Source organism: Mus musculus, chromosome 1 (assembly GCF_000001635.26).
Source record: "Mus musculus strain C57BL/6J chromosome 1, GRCm38.p6 C57BL/6J".
NCBI classification, from domain to species: Eukaryota; Metazoa; Chordata; class Mammalia; order Rodentia; family Muridae; genus Mus; species Mus musculus.
Genome location: NC_000067.6, coordinates 36,732,516 through 36,756,677, shown reverse-complemented (window position 1 = coordinate 36,756,677; position 24,162 = coordinate 36,732,516). Strand labels below are relative to the sequence as shown.

The 24,162-nt window shown below is 46.9% G+C and overlaps 1 protein-coding gene and 1 long non-coding RNA gene across 7 annotated transcripts in view; one reads left to right on the top strand and one right to left on the bottom strand.

The window, feature by feature from the left end:
- Positions 1 to 24,162, bottom strand: part of 4933424G06Rik (RIKEN cDNA 4933424G06 gene) — a 43,423-nt gene that overhangs the window by 1,282 nt on the left and 17,979 nt on the right. The window contains exons 5-8 of the mRNA NM_001374322.1: positions 22,729 to 22,830; positions 14,302 to 14,400; positions 12,017 to 12,167; positions 10,107 to 10,316 (exon numbers count right to left, since the gene is read on the bottom strand). Coding sequence (NP_001361251.1) covers positions 10,184 to 10,316; positions 12,017 to 12,167; positions 14,302 to 14,400; positions 22,729 to 22,830 — 485 coding nt within the window. The 3' untranslated portion in view covers positions 10,107 to 10,183. The remainder of the gene's footprint in view (positions 1 to 10,106; positions 10,317 to 12,016; positions 12,168 to 14,301; positions 14,401 to 22,728; positions 22,831 to 24,162) is intronic.
- The window catches only part of Gm33533, a 31,945-nt gene continuing 19,668 nt past the window's right edge, over positions 11,886 to 24,162 (top strand). For 2 of the 6 annotated variants that reach the window (XR_865346.3, XR_865344.2), the window contains exons 1-4: positions 11,886 to 12,224; positions 16,337 to 17,665; positions 21,405 to 21,481; positions 21,906 to 22,002. This is a non-coding gene — a long non-coding RNA (predicted gene, 33533). The other 4 variants (XR_865345.2, XR_373319.3, XR_003948647.1 and 1 more) reach the window with 4 other exon arrangements.

Here is a 24,162-nt window from a genome sequence, read left to right as displayed (position 1 = left end):
CTTCTTTGATTGCGATATGGAAAGGCCAGGCCCACACAAGTCAGCTGTCAGGGGAGACGGCCATGGTGAGGGCCACTGGCCACTGTGCCTAGCAGAGTGTTCCTCTAATGCTCACCTGAGTGGGGACCAGCTACGGACACTGGTGGGGTGTCACCTGCCTCCTCTGCAGGCTCACCCACTCTTCCCTTCCGCCCTTGGTAGCCCCCTCCCCTCCTATTCCCTGGCTCCTGCCTTTCCCCTCATGCCTGAGACCCTGGAAGATCGGCAAGGTGGGAGTATGCGGGGTGCGCTATGGACTAGAACTCTGACTTTCTGGTCTTTGGGGGTTGGCATCTTGGCAGAGCCACCTCTGTCTAATACATCAGGTTGCATGTGACTTCAGCACAGCAATTTTTAACTTAATGGCCCGTAAAAACCCATATTTTTGGAGGTGGGCTGACTTTTCGACTTGGCAAGGAACTAAATAGTATCCTCTGGGGGCAGTCCTGTCTTCAGTCCCTACGTGGACGGGTCCACAATTCCCCCCAGGCTCTGACCTTGGGCTACTCCACCACTCTCATCCCTTAAAGACTTTAACTAAGAACCCTCACGTTCTATCCATGCATGAAGAATTAGCCAGGGGCCTAACAATATCATTGCTGTCCCCTAGAAGCTGCAAGCATGCTGACCACACCACCAGGGACCAGCCGGGGTCTGCCCTGCCACTGCCTACCCCACCAGTTCACATTCCCCTACCCCTCCCCACAGTGGCCCAGCCTAACCTTATATGCTCTGGGGACCAAAACATCAGAGAAAGGCCCCTTGCCTGTAGGCCACATTCATCGAGGCATGCATGCAGTTTTTTTTTATGTCCTGTAGTCATGCTCTCTTAAGAGCCCCAGTGTGTTCTTGCCTACCTAAAGACCTGAGATCACTTTTCTACTTGGCTAACACATTCCACTCCAGAGCTGCTTCTAGCCATGCCACTGGGCTTGGAGCCTCAAGTGATGCCTCTCCTACAGATATTATTATTATTATTACTATTATTATTATATGAGTACACTGTAACTGTCTTCACACACACCAGAAGAGGGCATTGGATCCCATTACAGATGTTTGTAAGCTACCATGCAACCACTGAGAATTGAACTCAGGATCTCTGGAAGAGTAGTCAGTGCTCTTAACTGCTGAGCCATCTCTCTGGCTCCCACAGATTTTTTTTTTAAAGATTTTTACTTACTTTATGTATATGAGAGTTCTATCTACATATACACCTGTGTTCCAGAAGAGGGCATCAGACCACATTCTAGATGATGAGCCATCATGTGGTTGCTGGGAATTGAACTCAGGACCTCTGGAAGAGCAGTCAGTGCTCTTAACCACTAAGTCACCTCTCCAGCCCCTCTCCCATAGATCTTAAATAGGGGCTGAGCCCACCTTGACTATGACTTTGTACTCTGGCTGTATCCCATCAGAAGGTACCATTGTAAGACTCTGGTGAGCCATAGCTTACCAGGGACTCTCTGTGTGAATGATGCAGAGCTGAGAATCATTGCAAAAAGCAAGAGGAATTTATTGTTCCAGTGCACTGGGGTCGTCCCAGACCCGAAGGAGAGGCAGCGACCACCGGCTGCCCATTCATGGAGTTTTTATATGGTTTCCAGGGGTGGAATAGAGCATCAGCAACTAGGTACAATATGATTGGCAGAACAGTGCACCTTTTAAACTGATTGGTCTTTAGGGAATGAGGTAGTAGGGGCTTACTCAGCCTCTCCCTTCTGGCCTACATGCTTTCTGACCTCTCTCTTACAGGAGGGGAAGGATCTGGTGGAATTTTCTAACGGCCCTGAGCTGACCTCTTCACCATCTGATTCCATCTCATCCCTGTTCTCACCCCTCCCTTGGCATCCCTATAACTAGGGTACCAAGCATGAAGTTCCAGCATGGGGAGTTATTCTGTTGCCGGAGTACATCCATTTTCCCACTGGTACATCCCCTTCTTGCTGGGGTGAGACATGGATTCAGCCTTGAGCTGTAGACTTCAGGAGAAACTGCAGCCGCATACATTTGGACAACTGTAACAAGGAACAACCCGGGACCAGCTGCTTCTCTACCTCCTGCCGCACCATTCAAGGCATGTTGCTGCTACCCTCTGTTTCTGCAGAGCTCCCACTAAATTGACCCAAGAAAGGAAGCTGCTTGTCCCTCTTCTGACCTCCCAATCTCAGCCAGGGCTTCCTGTTGGCAGAAATAAGCAGAAGTCAGATAGCAAGGGCATCTGAGAAGAGCAAGGGCTCTGGGTGGTGGTTTAACTGAGAATGCCCCTCCAAGAGGTTCACAGATCTGAATACTTGGCCACAAGAGAGTTGTGCTATCTGAAAGGATTAGGAAGAGTCCTTGTTGGAAGCAGTGTGTCCCTGGGGGTGAGCTTTGAGGTTTCAAAAAGCCCATTCCAAGCCCAGAGTCTCTTCCTATTGCCTACTGATCCAGCTGTAGAACTCTCAGCTACTTCTCCTATATCGTGTCTGCCTGTGTGCCACCATGCTTCCTGCCTTGCCACCATGCTGATAACAGACTAGACTGTAAGCCAGCCCCCAATTAAACGCCTTCTTTTTATAAGATTCACTGTGGTCATGGTGTCTGTTCACTGCAATGAACACCGATTAAGACAGTCCCTGCAGCACTGTGCAGAACAGAACAGGAAATGGAAGTTTGCAGAGAGACAACAGGTACACCCCAGCAGGACCTCACCCAATCCCAGCTGGGAACCAGTGAGTCTCCAAGTGCTAGGAAACCCTTACTGAGCAGAGAAACCTGAGCACTTGCTCTTACAGAACAACCAAGCTGGGTCACCGCATCCAGCCAGCTAGACAGCAAGTTGCACGGGAGCCTTAGGAGGCTAAGAGTCTCCCAGAGGACCGAAGACAAACAAAGTAAGTCTGGGACCTGCCTGGTTGACGGGATGGCTAGGTGTTCTATAGCACATGCAGCTGCCCATTAAGTGGGTCCAGTGCTCAGTGGGCATCTCATTAGGAAGGCTGTTTAGACCACATGTGGGTTTGGTTCTCCAATCTCCTTGCCTGAATACCAACCAGAATGTCAGAGAGAGCCTCTGCAGCAGATGCAGGCTGGGATGCAGGCTGCTGTCCCTTGAGCCATCTCAGCCAGCAGACCTAGACATCCTGGAAGGATTGATAGAAGAGAGAAAGCACAGGGACCCTCCAATGAAATAGTTGCAGCCTGGACCTGGAGGTGGGAGAGGCCGGCCGCTCTTCTGTTGATACTTTTCCATCAGAAAGCAGCTCCAGCTTATGAGTGGGTCTTAGTAGAGACATTAACTCAGACTAGAAGGTACTCAAAATGGTAATATCCTTTCCAATAAGTCATACGGGAGTCTGTGCTGGTTAGTTTTATGTCAACTTGACACAAGCTACAGTATCTGAAAGGAGGGAACCTCAATTGAGAAAATGCCTCCATAAGATCCAGCTGTAGGGCATTTTCTTTATTAGTGATCAATGGGGGAGGGCCCAGCCCATTGTGGGTGGTGCCATCCCTGACCTGGTGGTCCTGGGTTCTATAAGAAAGCAGGCTGGCCAAGTCATGAGAAGCAAGCCAGTAAGCAGGATCCCTCCATGGCCCCTACATCAGTTCCTACCTCCAGGTTCCTGCCCTCACTGCTTTTGATGACAAGCTAATATACAGAACTGTGAGTGAAATAACCCTTTCCTCCCCAGCTTGTCTTCAGTCATGGTCTATCACAGCAGAGTCCATGGAAATTGCTTATGGCATTTCAGTCAATAACAGATTGTTGTATAGAACAGCAATCCCATGAGGTCGTATCATTTAGAAGTTGGGAGTATAGCTCAATGGTGTGTGTGTGTGTGTGTGTGTGTGTGTGTGTGTGTGTGTGTGTGTGTGCTAGATCACTTGCCTAGCATCCGTAAGCCCCTGAGTTCACTCTCCAGCACCACATAAAACATATGTTTTTCCATCTAGAGAAATCCTATCCAACTTAGTGTAGTGTGGGTTAGTACGCTCTCTAGTAGTCAAACACTGGTGGTGTTACCTAACACGTTTCTCAGACTGTATTCTCACCAGTAAGGGACACATGTATGCATACACATGTATAAACAGGTTTATGAACAGGCAGGTGGACCCAAGGGCCAAGCTATCCAGTGCAAGCAGGTAGTTCAAACTCCCCCAGTGTGTGTTTCTGATGTTTCTACTGCACTTGCCTCTATGGCCTCTTGTCAGCTAGTGTGGAAACAAGTGGTCATGGTTACAATGAGTCTACAGACATTCAGGCCCCATCCAGATGCAGGCAGCAGTTACATCACTGGCTACTCAGGGAAACCTTGAGTGACCATGAAAAAGGGGACATCTTGGTGAGGTTGTCACACCTAGTGCAGATCTATTCCAGAGTCTCAGCCTCTGGACTACTGAGACTTTGAGTTGAATAATTCCTTAGTGGGTGGCTGGGTGCTCCTGTGCATTGTAAGATGCCTAACAGCATCTTTAGCCTCTACCCATCAGGTGCCAGAACACACAGATACACACAGACACATACATACATACATACATACATACATACATACTCATACATACACATACATACACATAAACACATACATATACACATACACACATATACTCATACCTACACTTACACACACACATACATACATACACACATATACAAATATATATGCATACACATATATACACATAGACACACATACATGCACACATAAACACACATATACATACATATATGCACATATAAACGCACATACACACATACATACTGTCTTAGTCAGGGTTTCTATTCCTGCACAAACATCATGACCAAGAAATAAGTTGGGGAGGAAAGGGTTTATTCAGCTTACACTTCCATGCTGCTGTTCATCACCAAGGAAGTCAGGACTGGAACTCAAGCAGGTCAGGAAGCAGGAGCTGATGCAGAGGCCATGGAGGGAGATGTTCTTTACTGGCTTGCCTCTCCTGGCTTGCTCAGCCTGCTCTCTTATAGAACCCAAGACTACCAGCCCAGAGATGGTTCCACCCACAAGGGGCCTTTCCCCCTTGATCACTAATTGAGAAAATGCCTTAGAGTTGGATCTCATGGAGGCATTTCACCAACTGAAGCTCCTTTCTCTGTGATAACCCCAGCTGTGTCAAGTTGACACAAAACTAGCCAGTACAATTGACCCCTTGTCAACTTGACACACAAACACATCACTAGTAAGCCTCAACTCTTACATTCTTATTCATCCCCAAGATCTAAATAACTTTAAAAGTCCCACAGCCTTTACATATTCTTAAAATTTCAATCTCTTTAAAATATCCATCTCTTTTAAAACCCAAAGTCTTTTTACAATTAAAAGTCTCTTAACTGTGGGCTCCACTAAAACAGTTTCTTCCTTCAAGAGGGAAAATATCAGGGCACAGCCACAATCAAAAGCAAAAGTCAATCTCCAACCGTCCAATGTCTGGGATCCAACTTACGATCTTCTGGGCTCCTCCAAGGGCTTGGGTCACTTCTCCAGCCATGCCCTTTGTAGCACACGCGTCATCCTCTAGGCTCCAGATGCCTGTACTCCACTGCTGCTGCTGCTCTTGGTGGTCATCTCATGGTACTGGCATCTCCAAAACACTGCATGACCCCTTCAGTCCTGGGCCATCAATTGCAACTGAGGCTGGACTTTCACCAATGGCCTTCCATGGCCTCTCACAGTGCCAAGCCTCAGCTGCTCTGCTCAACTCCTTCATGCCTTCAAAACCAGTACCACCTGGGTGACCCTTACACATTACCAAGTCCAGCCACAGCACAAGGTACAACTTTGGCTATATCTGGAACTCAGCCACTGTGCTCTCAGAAAACACTTCCCAGAAGATGTCACCTCAATGATGCTGGTCTCTTCTTAATCACCGCTAATTTCTTAGCTCCAGCTAACCAGCATCAATAGTCCCAGTAATGCAAAGTTTTTGCTTTAGTAGTTCTGGTATCTTGTTAATCACAGCTGATTCTTCAGCCCCAGCTAACCAGAACTACAGAATCTTCACAATCAAAACAGCAATGGCCCTGAAAAGAGTCTTTAATTTTCCCTCTGAAATTTCACAAGCCAGGCCTCCATCTTCTGCACTGTTCTCAACATTATCTTCCAAGCTCCTACACAACATCCCACAGAGCTCTTAACAACGAATGGATCTTCAAGACCAAAGTTCCAAAGTCCTTCCACAGACCTCCCCAAAACATGGTCAGATTGTCACAGGAATACCCCACTCTGCTGGTACCAATTTGTCTTAGTCAGGGTTTCTATTCCTGCACAAACATCATGACCAAGAAATAAGTTGGGGAGGAAAGGGTTTATTCGGCTTACACTTCCATGCTGCTGTTCATCACCAAGGAAGTCAGGACTGGAACTCAAGCAGGTCAGGAAGCAGGAGCTGATGCAGAGGCCATGGAGGGAGATGTTCTTTACTGGCTTGCCTCTCCTGGCTTGCTCAGCCTGCTCTCTTATAGAACCCAAGACTACCAGCCCAGAGATGGTTCCACCCACAAGGGGCCTTTCCCCCTTGATCACTAATTGAGAAAATGCCTTAGAGTTGGATCTCATGGAGGCATTTCACCAACTGAAGCTCCTTTCTCTGTGATAACCCCAGCTGTGTCAAGTTGACACAAAACTAGCCAGTACACATACACACACATACATACACATGCACATATAAACTCACATACACACATACATGCACATATAAACACACATACACATGCATATACATACATACATACACACATACACGTACATACACATGCATACACATATAGACACACATACATGCACACATAAACACACATACATATATAAACACACATATAACACATACACATGCATACACATACATACACACACATGTATATACACACATAGCCAGAAATATCTCCAGAAATTGCCCATTGCCCCACATTGAGAAGTCCCCACTCCACATTACTTTGTGGCCAGCAGCCCTTGAATATCAAATAGATGAGAGACTTGGGACAGAGGAGGGAGAATATGGTTATTAACAAGATTTATGGCTAGTATGATGGTTAGTCTTCATTGCCAGTGTGGGTTTAAATAAAAATGTCCTCTGCAGGCTCATGTTCCTGAACATTTGGTCCCCCATGGGTGGTACTCTTTGGGGAGCTATAGTGTTGTGAGAGAACTATGTCATCAGAGCTGAGCTTTGAGAGTCTAAAGACTTGGGCCATTTCCAGGTTATTCTCTCTGCTCTGTACTTACAAATTCGAGCTCTGAGCTTTCTGTTCCTGCTGCTAATAATTCTCCATGACAAACTTTGCCCTCTGAAACTCTCAGGTCCCTGGAACTGTAACCCCTGCTCCCACCCCAAAATACCCTCTCTTCCTTAAATATTACCGTGGTCATGGTGGCTTTGCCATACTTTCTGTCTGGTTCTAGGCTACCCCACCATCAGGGACTCTCCCCCTGGAACTGTAAGCCAGAATAAACTCTATGTTTTTTAAGTTGCCTAGTCATGTGCTTTACCCCAGCAAGAAAAGAAATTAAGACAGGCAGTTTGGCTCTATGGTTCTCAACCTGTGGGTCTCGACCCCCACAGACGCCGTGTATCAGATGTCCTGCATATCAGGGGTTTGCATTAACGATTCATAACTATAGCAACGTTACAGTTATGAAGTAACAACAAAATAATTGTATGCTTGAGGGTCACCACAACAGGAGGAAATCTATTAAAGGGTCGCAGCATTAGAAAGACTGGGAACCACTGCCTTGACTGGATTTAGATTCCCCCATAAGACTGCCGTAGTGTACTTTTGAATGTGTCTGGGCAGGTGTTTCCAGAGAAAATTAATTGAGGAGGAAAGACACACCCTCAAGGCAGGTGAAGCCTTCCAGTGGGCAGGGAGCTGAAGAAAATACAAAGGAAAGGAGAGAGACTGCCAGCTGAGGCTCTGCACCCTCTTCCTCTTTGTTTCCATGTCAGCCATGATGTGAATAGCTCACCTCCCCCACAGGAACCACTGTTTAGACACACGGGACCGACCAACCAGTGACTGACCCTATGAATAAGTAATATTTCCCACCTTCAAGTTGTTCTCTTGAGTTATTATTGGTCACAGAGACACAAGAAGAGAAAGCAGACTGAGTTTAAGAGGGCTTCCTGCCTCTTGCAGAGAGGCTCCAAGTTTGGTACCCATGCCAGCTAGCTGGCAGCTACCTGAAGCCCCAGCTCCATTACCTCTAACCTCATAGGATAGCCAAAGTCATGTGACTTTGTGCATACCTCTCCACACACATAAAAGCACAAACAAATCTTTAAAAATAAATACATAAATAAAACCTTGAAGCTTGCCCTCTTTGGTCCCCACCCTCCTCTATGGTGTGGCCTCTTAAAGGCACTACAATCTTCCAAAACAGCACCGTCCACTGGGAAGTGTGCTCAAACGCAAGCCAAGTACCCTGCCCTGTTCCTTCATACTCCATTAGCACAAGCATCCAGTGGTCCAGTCAAGACAAGTGGGTGAAGGGAAGCATGGTTGTAGAACACACCTCACAGCTCTACCTCAAATGCCTCTCCATGACGAGACTTTCCTTGCCCACCCCTCTCTGGGCACAGGGCAGGTGGAAAGCACGGTTCAAGTCTGCTAAAGTCGTTGTCATTGTTAACGCTGAGTTCTGCACATATCTATAACAAGCAATACTTCTGATGTTCATCACCTGTAAATGAACAGACTCTGGGATGGGTCAATTTGACCCCCCTAATTAGCATCGTTGGCACCTTCTCTTGTCGCCCAAGCTGCTTGTGAGCAAAAGGACTGTGGATCTTAACAGCGTCATATATGCCAGCACTGGCCATCTTAAATGCCCTGCTGATGCCTTGAGACAACTACACAGTTCACAGGCGTGCTGAGGTCCTAGTGAAACAGTTTGTGCCAAACTTTCTGCAGTCACATAGTGAATTAGTTCCACTTTGGCTAACTACCCCTGGTGGAGTGACTACTATGGCCCCAGGGCAAGCCTGTGATTGGTCCAAAACATAAGCCTGGGGGAACGATTGACCCCAACAAATTGCTGTGATTGGTCCCAAACAGCCCTTCAGGATTATTTAAGCAGGCTGCTTTGCTCTCTCGGAGCTGGCTGTGGGGCAGTCTCCTGTGCTACGCAGGATTCCTACTGTTACAGTGTCAGATCCAATAAGGTCTTCTGCATGGTCTTGCTTCACTGACTTTAGTGTAGTCTGAGCTAAAATGAAGCCATGCAGCAGAAGGCAGCCTGTGTGTGACAGCTGAGCCAGCGAATGCCTGAGGCCAAGGCTTGATCAAAAAAGATCCTGGCAGGTAGGTGAACGCAACATCACTCAGGGTCACGTTCTACCCAAACACAGCCCAGCCCAGTGTTGTCCTCAAACCCAGTACTGCCAAGAGTGGGCTTCCAAACTGCCCAGTGTGAAGTCCGCAGTCCCAAGATCAGGGCCCCAGCTCAAAGTTCCTGTAACGACTGGTCAGCAGTTGAAGACGCCCAAGCATTCTCAAAGCAGTCCCAGTGGCTGGTGCTGGACCCACCACTGATCCACTTAAGAAGTGACATAGTGGTGGCTTTGGTATGCCATGCAACAGGCAAAGTAGCTGCCCACCTAGACCTCCAGCCCATTCTCCAGCAGCGCCCACAGGCCTGAGCTAATGTAGCTCTGCAAGCATGGCGCTACTGCCCAGGACCCGCTAAGAATCCAGGCTGGGAATCCCACGAGCCCACTAGGATTCTGCTCCTAGTGAGAAAGGATACCCACCCCTTAATGATCGCAGCCACCCCCAGGACCCATTCAGAAACTGCAGCTCCACTTCTCAAATGCTGCCCTAACGGAGGCAAGTATCCCCTCCCCAAGTTATCCTGGTGATAGGACTGACAACGGAAGGAACAGTTTCCAGTGGCTGAGCAGAAAGAAGCAGCAAAGTGGAAGTAGGGATGAAGCTGTCAAATGCATGCCCACACGAGAGGCGTACACGAGACTTATCGCTAGGGGGCGCCACCCGCCACTGCTTCCACCCACCCGCACTGATGTGAAGCCCACATTTCCAGAGACCAGCTTTAGAAGAGTTTCTTGCCTACCTTGGACTTCTATCCGGGTAGCGCAAAAGAACTCTCTGGCAGTGGCTGGGTGGCCGTTTGCTGGCCCCTCCACCGGCTCAGACGAAGGAATTGTACTTCAGGTGCTTCGGCTTTCCCATGAATTTTTTGAGGTCCTTATCTTGGGAATTTTGCCACAAAGACTTCCCATTCATTATAAAAATATTGTATGTCATGTTCGCTGGAGGATACCTAACATGAAGAAAACAAACCACCACACGGCTCACTAAACACACAGGAGGGCCACTGCGGTTTCTGATGGATCTGAATTCTATTACCTCAGGGAAGGTCTGTCCTGAATGACAGGCCCTCTGACCCAGGGTCACAAGGTGCCTCTAGGAAACGCCTCCATTGCTTGCTTTTCTCCCCACCCCCCCCCACCCCAACACACACACCCACCCCCAACCCCACCCCCGCTCATCCTAACCAGTTTTTTTCCAAGAGAAAATAACTGATCCAAGGATGGGCCCTGGTCAGGTCTGTAAGGTGAGCCAAGCTTAATTTCAGACCCCTCAAATCCAGGTTCCCCAACCCTGTCTCAGAAGAGTAAGCTGGACGTGAGGTAGCTGTTGGCTAGTCTGCTTGGGTGGACTACGTGCCAGAGGCCTTGGCACTTAGAGAAGGGAGTGATAAGCTCTCAAGGAGAAAGTTAACTACCACAGCCTCAGACCCAAAACAAAGGGTGACAAGATGAGTGTCACCACAGGAGGTGGCCTGTAGCTGGCTGCCATCAGGAATGTGTGTCTCAGAGGATGCAGAGGGGCGCATATGCTGTTCTTTCAAGTTATTTGCTTCTGCTGTCTGCCTAAGGTCCCTGTCTGTGCCTAAACCCTGTCTTTGCCCCCTTGAGGTTCCTGCTGTGCCAGGCATTAACCCATTGTTGACAGGATCGTGAGAGTGTCTAGGAAGACAGAGACAGTCTACTAGAGGAAGTCTAGTCAGCACAGGCAAACCAGCATACACTGACTGGATTCAGCCTCGCTCTCTCCCCACATCCACCCCCCCCCACTCTGCACCTTCTCATAGCCGTGCTTTGCCTTTTTTGCATCTAGAGTCTGTAGCCAGGTGTGATGTCGCACACCTTTAGACCCAGCATCCCAGAGGCAGAAGCAGGTAGATCTCTGAGTTGAAGGCCAGCCTGGTCTACAAAGTGAGTTCTGGGACGGCCAGAGCTACACAGAGAAACTCTGTTTCAGGGGGAGGGGGAGGGGAATAGATTAGTTTCCAGTCTTCTAACCAGAAGCTCTGCCATCTCCCCTCCAGTTTCCTCTTGGTATGAGGAAACCTGGCTAATCTGTGTGGCCTTGAGAAGTAAGTCAGGGACTCCAGAGTTTCAGAGTGCCTCAGAATTGTCAGATAGTGGCTGAAACCCATCACCTGGGAACTTTTATTGACCATGCTAGGAGATGCCAAGACATAACAGGAAGACATTCCTGTCTTCCCAACATCTGTGATCTGTAAAAAGCAACTGTGCTTCAAACTCCTTGAGTCATTTGTTTGCTTAAAAACAACAACAAAACCCACTTTTGGGGGGGTGGGGAGTTTGAGACAGGGTTTCTCTGTGTAGCCCTGGCTGTCCTGAAACTCACTCTGTAGACCAGGCTGTCCTCAAACTCTGAAACCCACCTGAATCTGCCTCCCAAGTGCTGGGATTAAAGGCGTGCGCCACCACTGCCTGGCAAAACCCACTTACATTAACTTGCATGTATGGGTGTTTCGCCAGCATGTACCGAATGCATGCAGTGCCCTGGGAGGCCAGAAGAGGGCACTGGATTCTCCTAAAACTGGAACGGAAAGTGGTTATGACCCACCTGTGCAGAACGGAACCTGAGCCATCTCTCCACCACCCAACTTCTCGAATTCTTAGCAGACAGATGCCAAGAGCCACTCACTTTGTCTGTCTCCGCCTTTTATATGTGACCAGTGTGAACACCACCAGCACCGTCACCAGGAGGACTGCTGCCATGGCAACGGTAGCAGAGATGATATTCTTCTGCAGGAAGCTCAGCAGCTGTCCGCACGGCAGACTCTCCCTGGAGGCACCTAGGTAGGAAGACACAAGAGCAGAAGCTAGAGGAGGCCTGAATCCATCCCTGACAGGTGACTAGCAACCAGGACAATCCGGTGGGCGGCCTTGCTCAGAGCAGAAGTATACATACTAGCACCTCAGCCACTGGCTTCAAAAGTCCAGCGGGGGAAGGGACAGGCCTTGCCGCCAGTGACAAGCTGAGATTCAGAGGGTGTGGGCTGACAAGCAGCAGCACGTTCATGAAGAAGAATGAACAAACCATAGGGTGCAGGAAGTAAGAAGACAGGAGGTGAGGTCCGTGGGGAGGCAGAGCGAGGAGGAGGAGGTGGAGAGGAGGCAGGAACGTCCGACTTCAAAGGCTTGGAGAATCACGGACAGTGTAGTTCAGTGGTAACCCAATTGTTTAACAGGCTGGAGACACCGGATTAAATCTCCGGCACCGGAAACTGGACAGCAAAGGGCAGAGTATTTGAATTACAGCTACTCACCTGGCAGTGGCCAAAATAACTCTCTATTGCCCCCTTCTTCCTGCCCCACAAGCTTTTAGAAATTCTACTGCAGATTCAGTCTGCCTTGTGTGTGTAAGCATGATTGGTCATCTTGACTGTGATCTTGATACAACGGAGACACACACAGGAGATTAGAATGAGTGCTCGTGTGTGTGTGTGTGTGTGTGTGTGTATGTGAGAGTGTTCCCATGGCTGACATGTGAGACAGTGACAGAAGGCAGAGATTCATCTTGAATTTGGGTGGCACTCTCCAAAAGGCTAAGAACCCACACAGAATAAAAATAGGAAAGGAGGGAGCCAGCCAATGAGGGGAGGCATTTTCCTCTACTTCCGGCCAGCATGTAGTCAGTGGCTGTTCTCCACCATGCTTTCTGCCTTATCAGAGCCTCAGATCAAGGGGACAGCTGACCATAGACTGGCACCTCTGAAATCCAGAGCCAAGATAAGCTCTTGAATTTGCTCCTCTCACATATTTGCCACAGTGATGAAAAACTGACCAAGATTGTGATTTGAAAGATTCCTGACTGTCATCCTGTGTAGATGGTGCCAGAGATGGCCTTGACTTCTGACAACCCTCTGGGGACTTTGAGAGATCACAAGGCTGGCTTTGGAATGCCAGCTGACATTTGTAGACTTGGGGAGTGGGGCGTCTCTGATTCCATTTATAATCTGGTCAGAGGAAGGGGAGGGTTTGAAGACTTGGGAGAAAAGATACGTTGAGAGGAAGGAGCGTCCGAGTGACGAATGCTGAAGAGATTGGGCAACACAGGCAGAGAGTGCTGCCCAAGGGCTGTCTTGGGTTAGGGGGTAAAACCGGAGCCCAAACCTTCCTCCCAGGTCCATGAGGAGTATCTCTGAGGGCTATGCTGCAAAAATTCAGCACTAGCAAGTTTAACATTACATTTTCTTTATTTTGTGTGTCTGTGTGTGTATGTAAGTGCGCCTACACTCGCTATGCACGAGTGTAGCCAATTTGTGGGAGTCCGTTCTCTTGTCCTGCCAGGAGGGTCTGGAGGATTGGACTACAGTTGCCAGGCTTGGTGGTTAATTCCTGAAAGTGAGGAAGGAATAACAGGGTAGACGGAGCGGCTGTATGGACAGGTATAGTGGGCACGGTACCAGCATGGGCTCAGCCTCTCCCCACTATCAACAAGTGCAGGCTCAGTCAACCCAACAAGAAGGAAGAAGCCAGACCCCTAGGAGATTAGATTAACCTAGGACAGCCTCAGGACCCAGCAGGGGCAGCGCCTCAGACAAGGATCCCACATTCTAAATGACCCTGGCTTTCTAGAAAAACAAAACAAAACAAAACAAAACAAAACAAAAAAAACATGAAAATCCTTTAGAAAAAAATGATCAACTTTTTGAAATATATTTAATTCATTATGTGTAGGCCCTATGACTTGTCTGTTTTCTGTTTTGCTTTTTAGACAGTGTCACTATGTAGCCCAGGCTGGCCTTAAACTCATGGTCCTCCTGCCGCAGCCTACAGGAATGTGACCCACACGAGCTGTCTGCACATTTCTGCAGGCGATTTAAAGGTACACTGACTCTATTCGGCTAAAATACCATGAAATAAAAAAGACATGTTCTGGAACCCTCCATACTTGAGACTTAGAGCATATTTTAAGGATGGTACCTCGGGTGCTTTTTTGGAGCGTTTCGTTGTCTTCAGCGGTCAATTGAGGGCTCACGTCCCTGTTGAATAGAGATGGCTCTTTATTCTCAGCACTATGAGCTACAGAAGACAAAAGAGAAGGCGAGATTGAATGCCACCCAAAGGTCCACATACTAAAGGCTCGGTCAGGGGGCTCTCTGACAAGGTACCAGAACCTATAGGGGGTGGGGCCTATGGAAGGTTTTAAGGCTATGCCCTAGAGGATTCTGGAATTCTACCACCTCCTCCTCCTCCTCCTCCTCCTCATCTTCCTCCTCCTTGTCTTCCTCCTCCTCATCTTCCTCCTCCTCCTCCTCCTTGTCTTCCTCCTCCTCATCTTCTTCCTCCTCCTGCTCCTCTTCTTCCTCCTCCTCCTCATCTTCCTCCTCCTCCTCCTTGTCTTCCTCCTCCTCATCTTCCTCCTCCTCCTCCTTCTCCTCCTCCTCCTTGTCTTCCTCCTCCTCCTCCTCTTCTTCCTCCTCTTCCTTTTCCTCCTCCTCCTCCTCTTCTTCCTCCTCCTCCTCATCTTCCTCCTCCTCCTCCTTGTCTTCCTCCTCCTCATCTTCCTCCTCCTCCTCCTTCTCCTCCTCCTCCTTGTCTTCCTCCTCCTCATCTTCTTCCTCCTCCTCCTCATCTTCTTCCTCCTCCTCCTTTTCCTCCTCCTCCTCCTCTTTTTCCTCCTCCTCCTCATCTTCCTCCTCCTCCTCCTTCTTGTCTTCCTCCTCCTTCTCCTCCTCCTCCTCCTTGCCTTCCTCCTCCTTGTCTTCCTCCTCCTCCTCTTCTTCCTCCTCCTCCTCTTCTTCCTCCTCCTCCTCCTCATCTTCTTCCTCCTCCTCCTCATCTTTCTCCTCCTCCTCATCTTTCTCCTCCTCCTCCTTCTTGTCTTCCTCCTCCTTCTCCTCCTCCTCCTCCTCCTTGCCTTCCTCCTCCTTGTCTTCCTCCTCCTCCTCCTTGCCTTCCTCCTCCTCATCTTCTTCCTCCTCGTCTTCCTCCTCCTCCTTCTTCCTCTCTCCCTCTGCCTCTCTCCCTTTCCTCTCCCTCTCCCTCTCCTTTCTCTCCTTGGACATGGAGAGTCAGATTTGATCTCTCACACACTCCTACCATGTTGCTCTACCTCTCCACAGGCCCCAGACATGGAAACATGGGCAGCCATAGGTTAGAATTTCTAAAGGTGTCAGTCAGCATCTTCTAAGCTGATCATGCCAGGTATTTTATTATAGGGATAGAAAGATAACAGTAACAGTTTTACTATGCTCATTGGCCAATTCTGTTTTTATAATAGAGAAGCTTGTGTGTTGTATGTGTGTGTGCACACATGCACGAACGTGCATGTATGCAAGTGTGTGTGCATGTGTGTCATGTGTGTTCATGGGTGGGTCACATGTGCACCCTTGGGTGTGTGCATGTCACAGCACATGTGTGGAAGCCAGAGGACAGTTTTCACCTTTTGTATTGTTTGAGACGGGGGTCTCTCTGTTGTCAGCCACTGTGTACCAGGTGAGCTGGCCCTGAAGCTTCCAGGGACCCTCCTGCCCTCACCTTCCATCTCACCCCTGCAGCACTGGCTCACACACGCACACGCACATACTCCCACATACAGCTTTCTGTGAGTTACGGAGATTCTAGCCTGGGTCCTTATATTGTGTGGCAAACACTTTTGCCCTATCCCTTAAGCTGCTTTTTCTAGAGTTCAAGGAAAGAGGAAAGGGGGGTTTGGAGGAGTTTTTGGGTATCCTAAAGCACATAAGTATTTTGGTTTTATTTATAAGCCAGAGCATTCACCCGCTCATGGCTGAGACAATGACTCTCATACGGAGGGCTTGTTGAACACCATTGCTGGGCTCCGCTTGAGAGTCTCTGACTCTATAGGTCTAAGCAGACTTGAGAGTGTGCATGGCTCACAGATAGTGCTGCTGCCTGTGGGGACACAGGGCATCTAGCCTGGGCTTGAGCCTCTCTGAGCTCTGGTTTCAGTCTCCATTTGTATAAAATATAGATGCTATGACTTGCCCTACAGGTTGCAGAATGTTTGTGCAATCCACAAAGACCTAAACAAAATGAGAAAATGAACCACACCGAGATATCTACTGGCAATCTCCAAACGACATAACGCCCTTAGGAGAAAGAGGCAGGTTTGGAAATGAGAAACCTTTGCATTCCGGCTCTGCCTCTGGCTATCCGTGACCCACGTGAGTAAGAGGGCTGGCAAAATCCCTGGGGGCATTTGGTCCAGGGAAATGGGAGGCCAAGAGCTGTCTTTGGCAGGCATGGGAAGACCCCAGAGACATTGTTATATGTGATCTGAGCTGTTCCATGGAACAATCTAGAAGCCATGGGCAGGAGCTCAGCCTGATCTTCATGGTCTGTGTGAATTGGAAAGGAAAACTAACAAGAACAAATGGGCAGGGTCAGAAAGTGACTTCCACACCCCCAGACAACCTCAAGCCAAGCTGTGGTTCCAGCGACAGGGAGATATACCTGAAACCTTGATAGGAAATGGTGGCAGGGGTTGGTGGGTAAGCTTCCTGAATCTTTGGGCAGGTTCACAAAGGAAACAAGACTAGTTGCTATGGAATGAAGGATATTAAGTGTGTGGTAAGAGATTCCCCAACGTTCTCATCATTTTTTTTTAAGATTTATTTATTTATATGTGAGTACGCTGTAACTGTCTTCAGACACACCAGAAGAGGACAACAGATCTCATTACAGATGGTTGTGAGCCACCATGTGGTTGCTGGGAATTGAACTCAGAACCTTCAGAAGAGCAGTCAGTGCTCTTAACCGCTGAGCTATTTCTCCAGCCCAGTTCTTGTCATCCTTAGAAAAGAAAGGGATCCATTCATTTTCCAAGTTGGCTTAAGATAAAGGTTCAACTTAATATGCCTGGCAATCAGTTGACTTTGAATGTGGCAACTCATTAAAGGGATCAGCAGACAGAGACCGAGTGTGACTGACTTCGTGTCACCCCTGAGGGCTGCATTGCCTAGTCTTTCAGAGGCTGGTATAAAGAGTGCTTATGCATGGGGAGATAAGCTAAGCCAGGGAATTTGCTCGGCACATAAAAACGAGGACCCATGAAAGAAATGGCAGGCATGGTGGTGAACATCTGAAAGCCTGCTGTTCTAGAGAGACAGAGACGGGGCATCCCCGGGGCTTGCCAGACAATCAGCTGAGCCTACTTGCTGAGTTCCAGGCTATCGAAAAACCCACCTCAAAATCAACATCAAGGGGAGGCCAATGGAATGGTTCGGTGGATAAAGGTGCCTGCCGCCAAGCCTGACAACCTAAGTTCAAGGTCCAGCATCCACAGGATATAAAGAAAGAACAGGCTCCTGAGACCTCCCAGGTACACTGGGCTCTCTCTCTCTCTCTCTCTCTCCCTCTCTCTCTCTCTCTCTCACACACACACACACACACACAAATAATATAACATAACATAACATAACATGATTTAATTTTTTTTAAACCAGAAAAAATGGCTCAACAGTTAAGAGCACTTGATATTCTTGCAGAGGACCTGAGTTTGGTTCCCAGCACCTACATGTCAGCTCACAACCATTTCTATCTCCACTTCCAGGCTATCTTGCACCCTCTTCTGGCTTCCATGGGCACCGGACATGCATATGATGCACAGGCTTGCATGCAGGCAAAACACCCATGTACATAAAATACAAGTTAATTTAACATTAAAACAACCTTTAAAGGTGTGGGGCTCAGCGGCTAAGGGCACTGGCTGCTCTTCCAGAGGAGCTGGATTCAGTTCCCAGTACCCGCATGGCACCCAACAACCATCTGTAACTCCAGCCCCAGAAGAAATCCAATACCCCTTTTCTGGCCTCCTCGGGCCCCAGGTGCTCCCACAGTGCACAGACACACACAGACAAAACAGCTATACTCACAATATAAACATATTTCTGCCGTATGTGCTCAGAATCAAACTCAGGTTCTCTGCAAGAGTGATAAGCACTTTTAATTGCTACACCATCTCTCCAGATCTCCACATTATTTTTTGAGACAGGGTTTCTCACAGGAATTCATAAACTGACTATAGGGACTAGCCAATAGACCATCTCTGCTGCCCTAGCACCGGAATGGAGGTGCGGGCCACAGTACCCAGCTTCTCACATGGGTACTGGGGATCCGAGACCTCAGATTCTTCTATTGTGCAGCAAGCATTTTTACCAGTGCCGCTATCTCACCAGCACAAATAATCAGTTTATATTGTGAAAATCAGTTTGGTATTAATTGGCTTCAAACCTAATGTAGGTAGCCAACTACATACCTTGGGTTCTAGGAAGAAAGAGGAAGGAAAAGAAGGCCAGTGTGTACTTAAGATTGTGGCCATGTGCTCTATAAACAAGGCTCTATAAGGGAGGAAAATATCAATATGCTTATTAAAGTGACACTAAAGTGAGGTCTTCTATACTCCTGGGCAAATATTCCAGAAAAACCTATCAAGAAGGCAGGTTAGGAACTTCCTTAAGGTTTAAGATGAGATATCAAATTTGTATCGGGGAGCTGAGCCCAACAGAGCACCTGGCTCCTGCTAGAGAAACAATAGAGGGCAAGAAACAAGCACCCATATTTAAAAACTATCTCATACTCTAAATGCTTTAGAAGGGAAAAAACACTGTCTTTGCTGCTGCTCAATGACAAATATTCTGACACCATCAGTCATTCAGCCAAAGGCAGGTTGACTGGAGACAGAGCTTCCCACCCAGGGACACTGGGGTAAGTGTCTAAAGATAACACCTGGATTATGTTGCTCTGGCTGATGTCTGCAAAACAAAACACCAACTAGACTTAACTGCTATCCCTGTCATTCTCTATTTGTGGGTCAGCACTGCCCCCTGCTGGACATTAGACTTGCACCAGGTTATTTAACCATCCCCTAGATAGGAAACTCACACGGAGTAACAGTGTGGCCACACACAGTAACAATGTTGCCACATCAGTTACAACGCTGCCACCCCAGATCGCTGTGGAGATAAAATGAATAAATACAGAAGAAAACTCCAAGAGCTGACAGCCGGTGAGTGCTCACTCTGTTGGCACAATAGCGATTACTATTGTGCCGGTCACCCCCAGATCCATTTAGTAAATAACATTCAGATCAGCACTTCATATGCCCTAATGCCTCCATGGGGCAGTGTCTAACCTGTACTAAACAGTGCTATCATCTGCCTTATTGTCATTGAAGCATAGACTACATAAATGACGACTATCAGGATCAGTGAGATGACATACATGCAGATACTCAACATACCCATAAAAATACATAGATCTTGAAAAACAAGCCTACCACAGCAAATAGAAATTGAAGAATTCATTCTCAATATGTAGATATATGTACATACTTCTGTATGTGTTTGGGTAGAGAGGGGGATAGATGATAGATAGATAGATAGATAGATAGATAGATAGATAGATAGATAGATAGATAATCTTTCTTATATTAGTCCCATAACTTCTAACTTACTCAGAAAACAGTACAAGCATTTCCTGCTGAGAGAGGTACTAGACAGAGTATAACTGTATTTCCACTGCTCATAAAGATTGTCTTAGAGATAGTAACAACGTAATTAACGAGTATGGGTGAGAGACTCTGTAATTTGTAAAGTAAAATTATATCTGCAGATGCCATACCATACACACACACATATTCATATTAATATACAAGAATCGAGTAAGGTCCAGTCTTAGTTTGCTTCTCCAATGCTGTGATAAACATCATGGGTGAGAGCAACTGGAGAACAAAAGGGTTCACACGGCTCACAGCTTACAGTCCATCATCCCAGGAAACCGAGGCAGGAACCTGGAGGCAGGACTGAGGCAGAGACCACAGCAGCATGCCGGCATGCTGCTTACTCACTCGCCTTTTTGCACAACCCAGGACCACAGCCCTCTGGACCCTCCTGCATTGGTTAGAAAAAAGAAAATGTCCCCCCCACCACCACCAGACATGCCCATGAGCCAATCTGATGGAGGCAATCCCTCAGTTGAAGTTCCCTCTTCCCAGGTCACACTCAAGTTTGTGTCAGGATGACAAAACCAACCAGCACAGATGTTCTAAGAATAGGAAATGACCATGCATAAACCAGTTTTCTTCCTACCAAAAATTTTTTTTAAGATTTATTTATTTATTTATTTATTTATTTATTTATTATATGTAAGTACACTGTAGCTGTCTTAAGACACTCCAGAAGAGGGCGCGTCAGATCTTGTTACAGATGGTTGTGAGCCACCATGTGGTTGCTGGGATTTGAACTCCAGACCTTCGGAAGAGCAGTCGGGTGCTCTTACCCACTGAGCCATCTCACCAGCCCCCTACCAAAATTTTAATTTAGTAGCATATAGAATAATAGGGAAATCTTCACTTGCAATAACAATACATAAAAGTATAATTTAGCAAATAAACATTCTTATACACACATAAAGATATATATACACATAGAAACATATATATACATACATATAGATATACATACACACAGACATAGGTAGATGATAGATAGATAGACAGACAGACATATATATATTCCTATAGCTAGATAAAAATAGGGAACACACTGAAGAAGGCAAAGACATGCTTGATAATTTGTCCATGGTATCTTCATTTCTAGCCTGGGATAATTCAACACCGGTTTTTCCAAAATGATGGAGAAAAATACAAACAAGCTTTTAATAAAATTAGAATGGTGTTAAAGTTTATATGGAAAAAGTATTATACAAAATGGCCAGAAAACCACTGGGGGGAAAAAACCCAGAAACTATAAAGGGTTCTACTAGATGTTTAAGCAAAATATTAAAATATTAAGCCCCCTATTAAAACTGTGTGATGATGTTACACAAGGAGATGAATAGGAAGCTCAGATAGAACCCCAGAGTGTGTGTGGGGGGGTGTTACTCCATGATAAAGGAAACATATCAGACCACTGTCATTACGATGGACTTTCTAATAAATGGCACTGAGACAACTGGTAGCCACTCCAGGGAAAAATAGGCTGATTGTATCTAAAAACTGTTTAGTGAAAAGCTTCATGTTTCAGATTTGTTATCTTTTCTTGGACATGGCGGCTTTGCAGACACAGGTAACAAGGGAAAAGTAGACGTTCTGGCCCTCGCCCACTCCTTAGGCCATTGTCTCCAGGCCTCGCTCAAGGTATGTCTAGTTTTCTACCGATGAGATGCCCAATTGTATTTAACATATCGTTGGCATGATATTGATAGGAAACAAAGTCAAGGATATTAGAAATACTCATTTTAGCTAGGCAGCAGTGGTGCACACCTTTTATCCCAGCACTTGGGAGGCAGAGACGGGGGGATCACTGAGTTTTAGGACAGCCAGAGCAAGAAACAGAAGAGAAGAGAAAGATTTTAAAAGGTATTTGTTGGGATGGAGGGGAAGAGGGGAAGACCCTCATAGACTCCTATATTTGAACGCTTGGTCATCAGGGCATGGTACTATTTGAGAAAAATTAGAGGCATGGCCTTGTTGGAGGAAGTGTGTCACAGGGAGAGTGGGCTTTGAGGTTTCAAAAGCCCAAACCAGCCCAGTGTCTCTCTGCTGTTCCTGCTGTCTGCAGATCCAGATGTAGAACTCTCAGCTACTTCTCCAGCACCATGTCTGCCTGTGTGCCTCCATGCTCCTGTCATGATGGTGATGGACTAAACCTCTGAAGTGTAAGCCAGCCTCAATTCAATGTTTCCTTTTATAAGACTTGCCATGGTCGTGGTGCCTCCTCACAGCAACAGAACACTAAGATGGGGTTTTTTGCTTGTTATTACTGTTGCTTAGTTTGGGAATTTTTAACAGTTAGTGTGGTGTGAATGTGTGTGTGTGACCAGAAGAGGGTGTCAGATACCCAGGAACTAGAAGTCATAATTGTGGTTGTGAGCTGCATGGTATGGGATCTGGGAACTGAACGCAGGACTTCTGGAGAGCAGCCAGTGAGCTTACCCACAGACCATCTCTCCAGCTCTTTTTCTTGTTTTTTTGAGACAAGATCTTATGTGGCCTAGGCTGACCTCAAACTCACCATGTAGTCAAGGAAGGATGCAATACCGTATTTTTCTCTCTCAAATTATTCAGGTACATGAAATTATAAAGTGTGTCTAGTGGATGTTATTCGTGCTACTCAGGGTTTGGGCCACCAGGAACAGTGAACTCTACTCCCAAATAAGTTGCTTTCTGCCGAATGTCATCCAGAATGGCAGAACATGCCTGACCTGCATATCACAGACTCCATGGTTGACAGAAATTACAGCAAGGGGTTTAGACACTTTCTTCAGTTTTCACGCTGGCAGCGACTCATCAGTAGTTGTTTTTCCAGATCACAGCATAGAACACCCAATACAACACAGCCTATAAGAACACATGAACAGTGAATCTAGGGGCAAAATACTTGCTTTCATTCGCGTCTTCCCACGTGAGCGGCTCAGCAGTTGTTCTTGCATCTTCTTTTGATGAATATTTTGAATCTTTAGAAAGCACCTGCCACAGAATCTCATCTGAAGATGAGAAACAAGCAAAAGCACATTAGCATACGGCAACACACGTGGGCATATTTTGCACTGCACATATTCAGCACATCCATGGATGCATGAAGGAATAACCTGAATTCGGTGGATGCAGGATGCTCTGCTCTAAGATGCCATCGTAACTACAGAATCGTGATTGCACCAAATATCCCGGGCAGAGGACACCACCCACCAAGCACATTGACTAAAATCTCTGTCCCCTGCCTGATATGTGGAGATACGGCTTTCCTTCTTGTTCCTGTCACTGGGACCCCCCCTCCCCCATAACACTCTAGGTCCTTCTTGTTCCTGTCACTGGGACTCCCCCTCCCCCATAACACTCCAGGATTGATACATACAGACAGGCTGAGGCTAAGAGTCAGAAATGAGGCAAAACATGTTAAACGGTCATTAGGAGTTTTATTTATAAAACTCTTACTAGTAGAACTGGAGAGATGGCTCAGTGATTAAAAGACCTGGCTGCTCTTCCAGAGGACCTAGGTTAGATTCCCAGCACCCACGTGATGGCTCACAATCTGTTGTAACTCCAGTTCCAAAAGACATGATGCCTTCTTCCGGACTCCTTGGGCACTGCACCCATATAATACACAGACATACATGCAAGCAAACACTCATACACATGAAATAAAGATAAATCTTTTTAAAAACTGTTACTAACATTTTGGGATTAACTAGAAACTTTTTAATGTTTTAACGTCTCCTTCCCTTTTAACGCCTGGAGGCATCTGTTTTCCCTGGAATGTGACCATTTTACTCCTTCCCCACAGAAAACAATCATCAAAAATCCCATTCACTTCCCAAAGGCTCTGAGATCATTCCCAAGGATGTGTGTGTGCTGTGCGTGTGTGTGGTGTGTGTGTGTGTGTGTGGTATGCATGAGTGTGTGTGTATATGTGCTCTTTGTTTTCATTTGGTGTTTTTTGTCTTGTTGATTCTTTTTTTTTTTTTTTTTTTTTTTTTTGGTTTTTCGAGACAGGGTTTCTCTATGTAGCCCTGGCTGTCCTGGACCTCACTCTGATCTCAAACTCAGAAATCTGCCTGCCTCGGCCTCCCAAGTACTGGGATTAAAGGCGTGCACCGCCACACCCGGCTATGTCTTGTTGATTCTTTAAGTTTGTTTTAATTTTCATGTTCTGGGTTGTTTATCCTGTTTTGTTTTTGCAACATGAAGATGAATGGGTAGGGAGGTTGGGAGAATCTAGGGAGTATTGGAGGGAAAAGGATATGGCCAGAATACTTGCATAAAAAAAAATTAAATAAAAATGTAAAAATCCAAACTTTGAAAAATCTTTAAGAATTAGT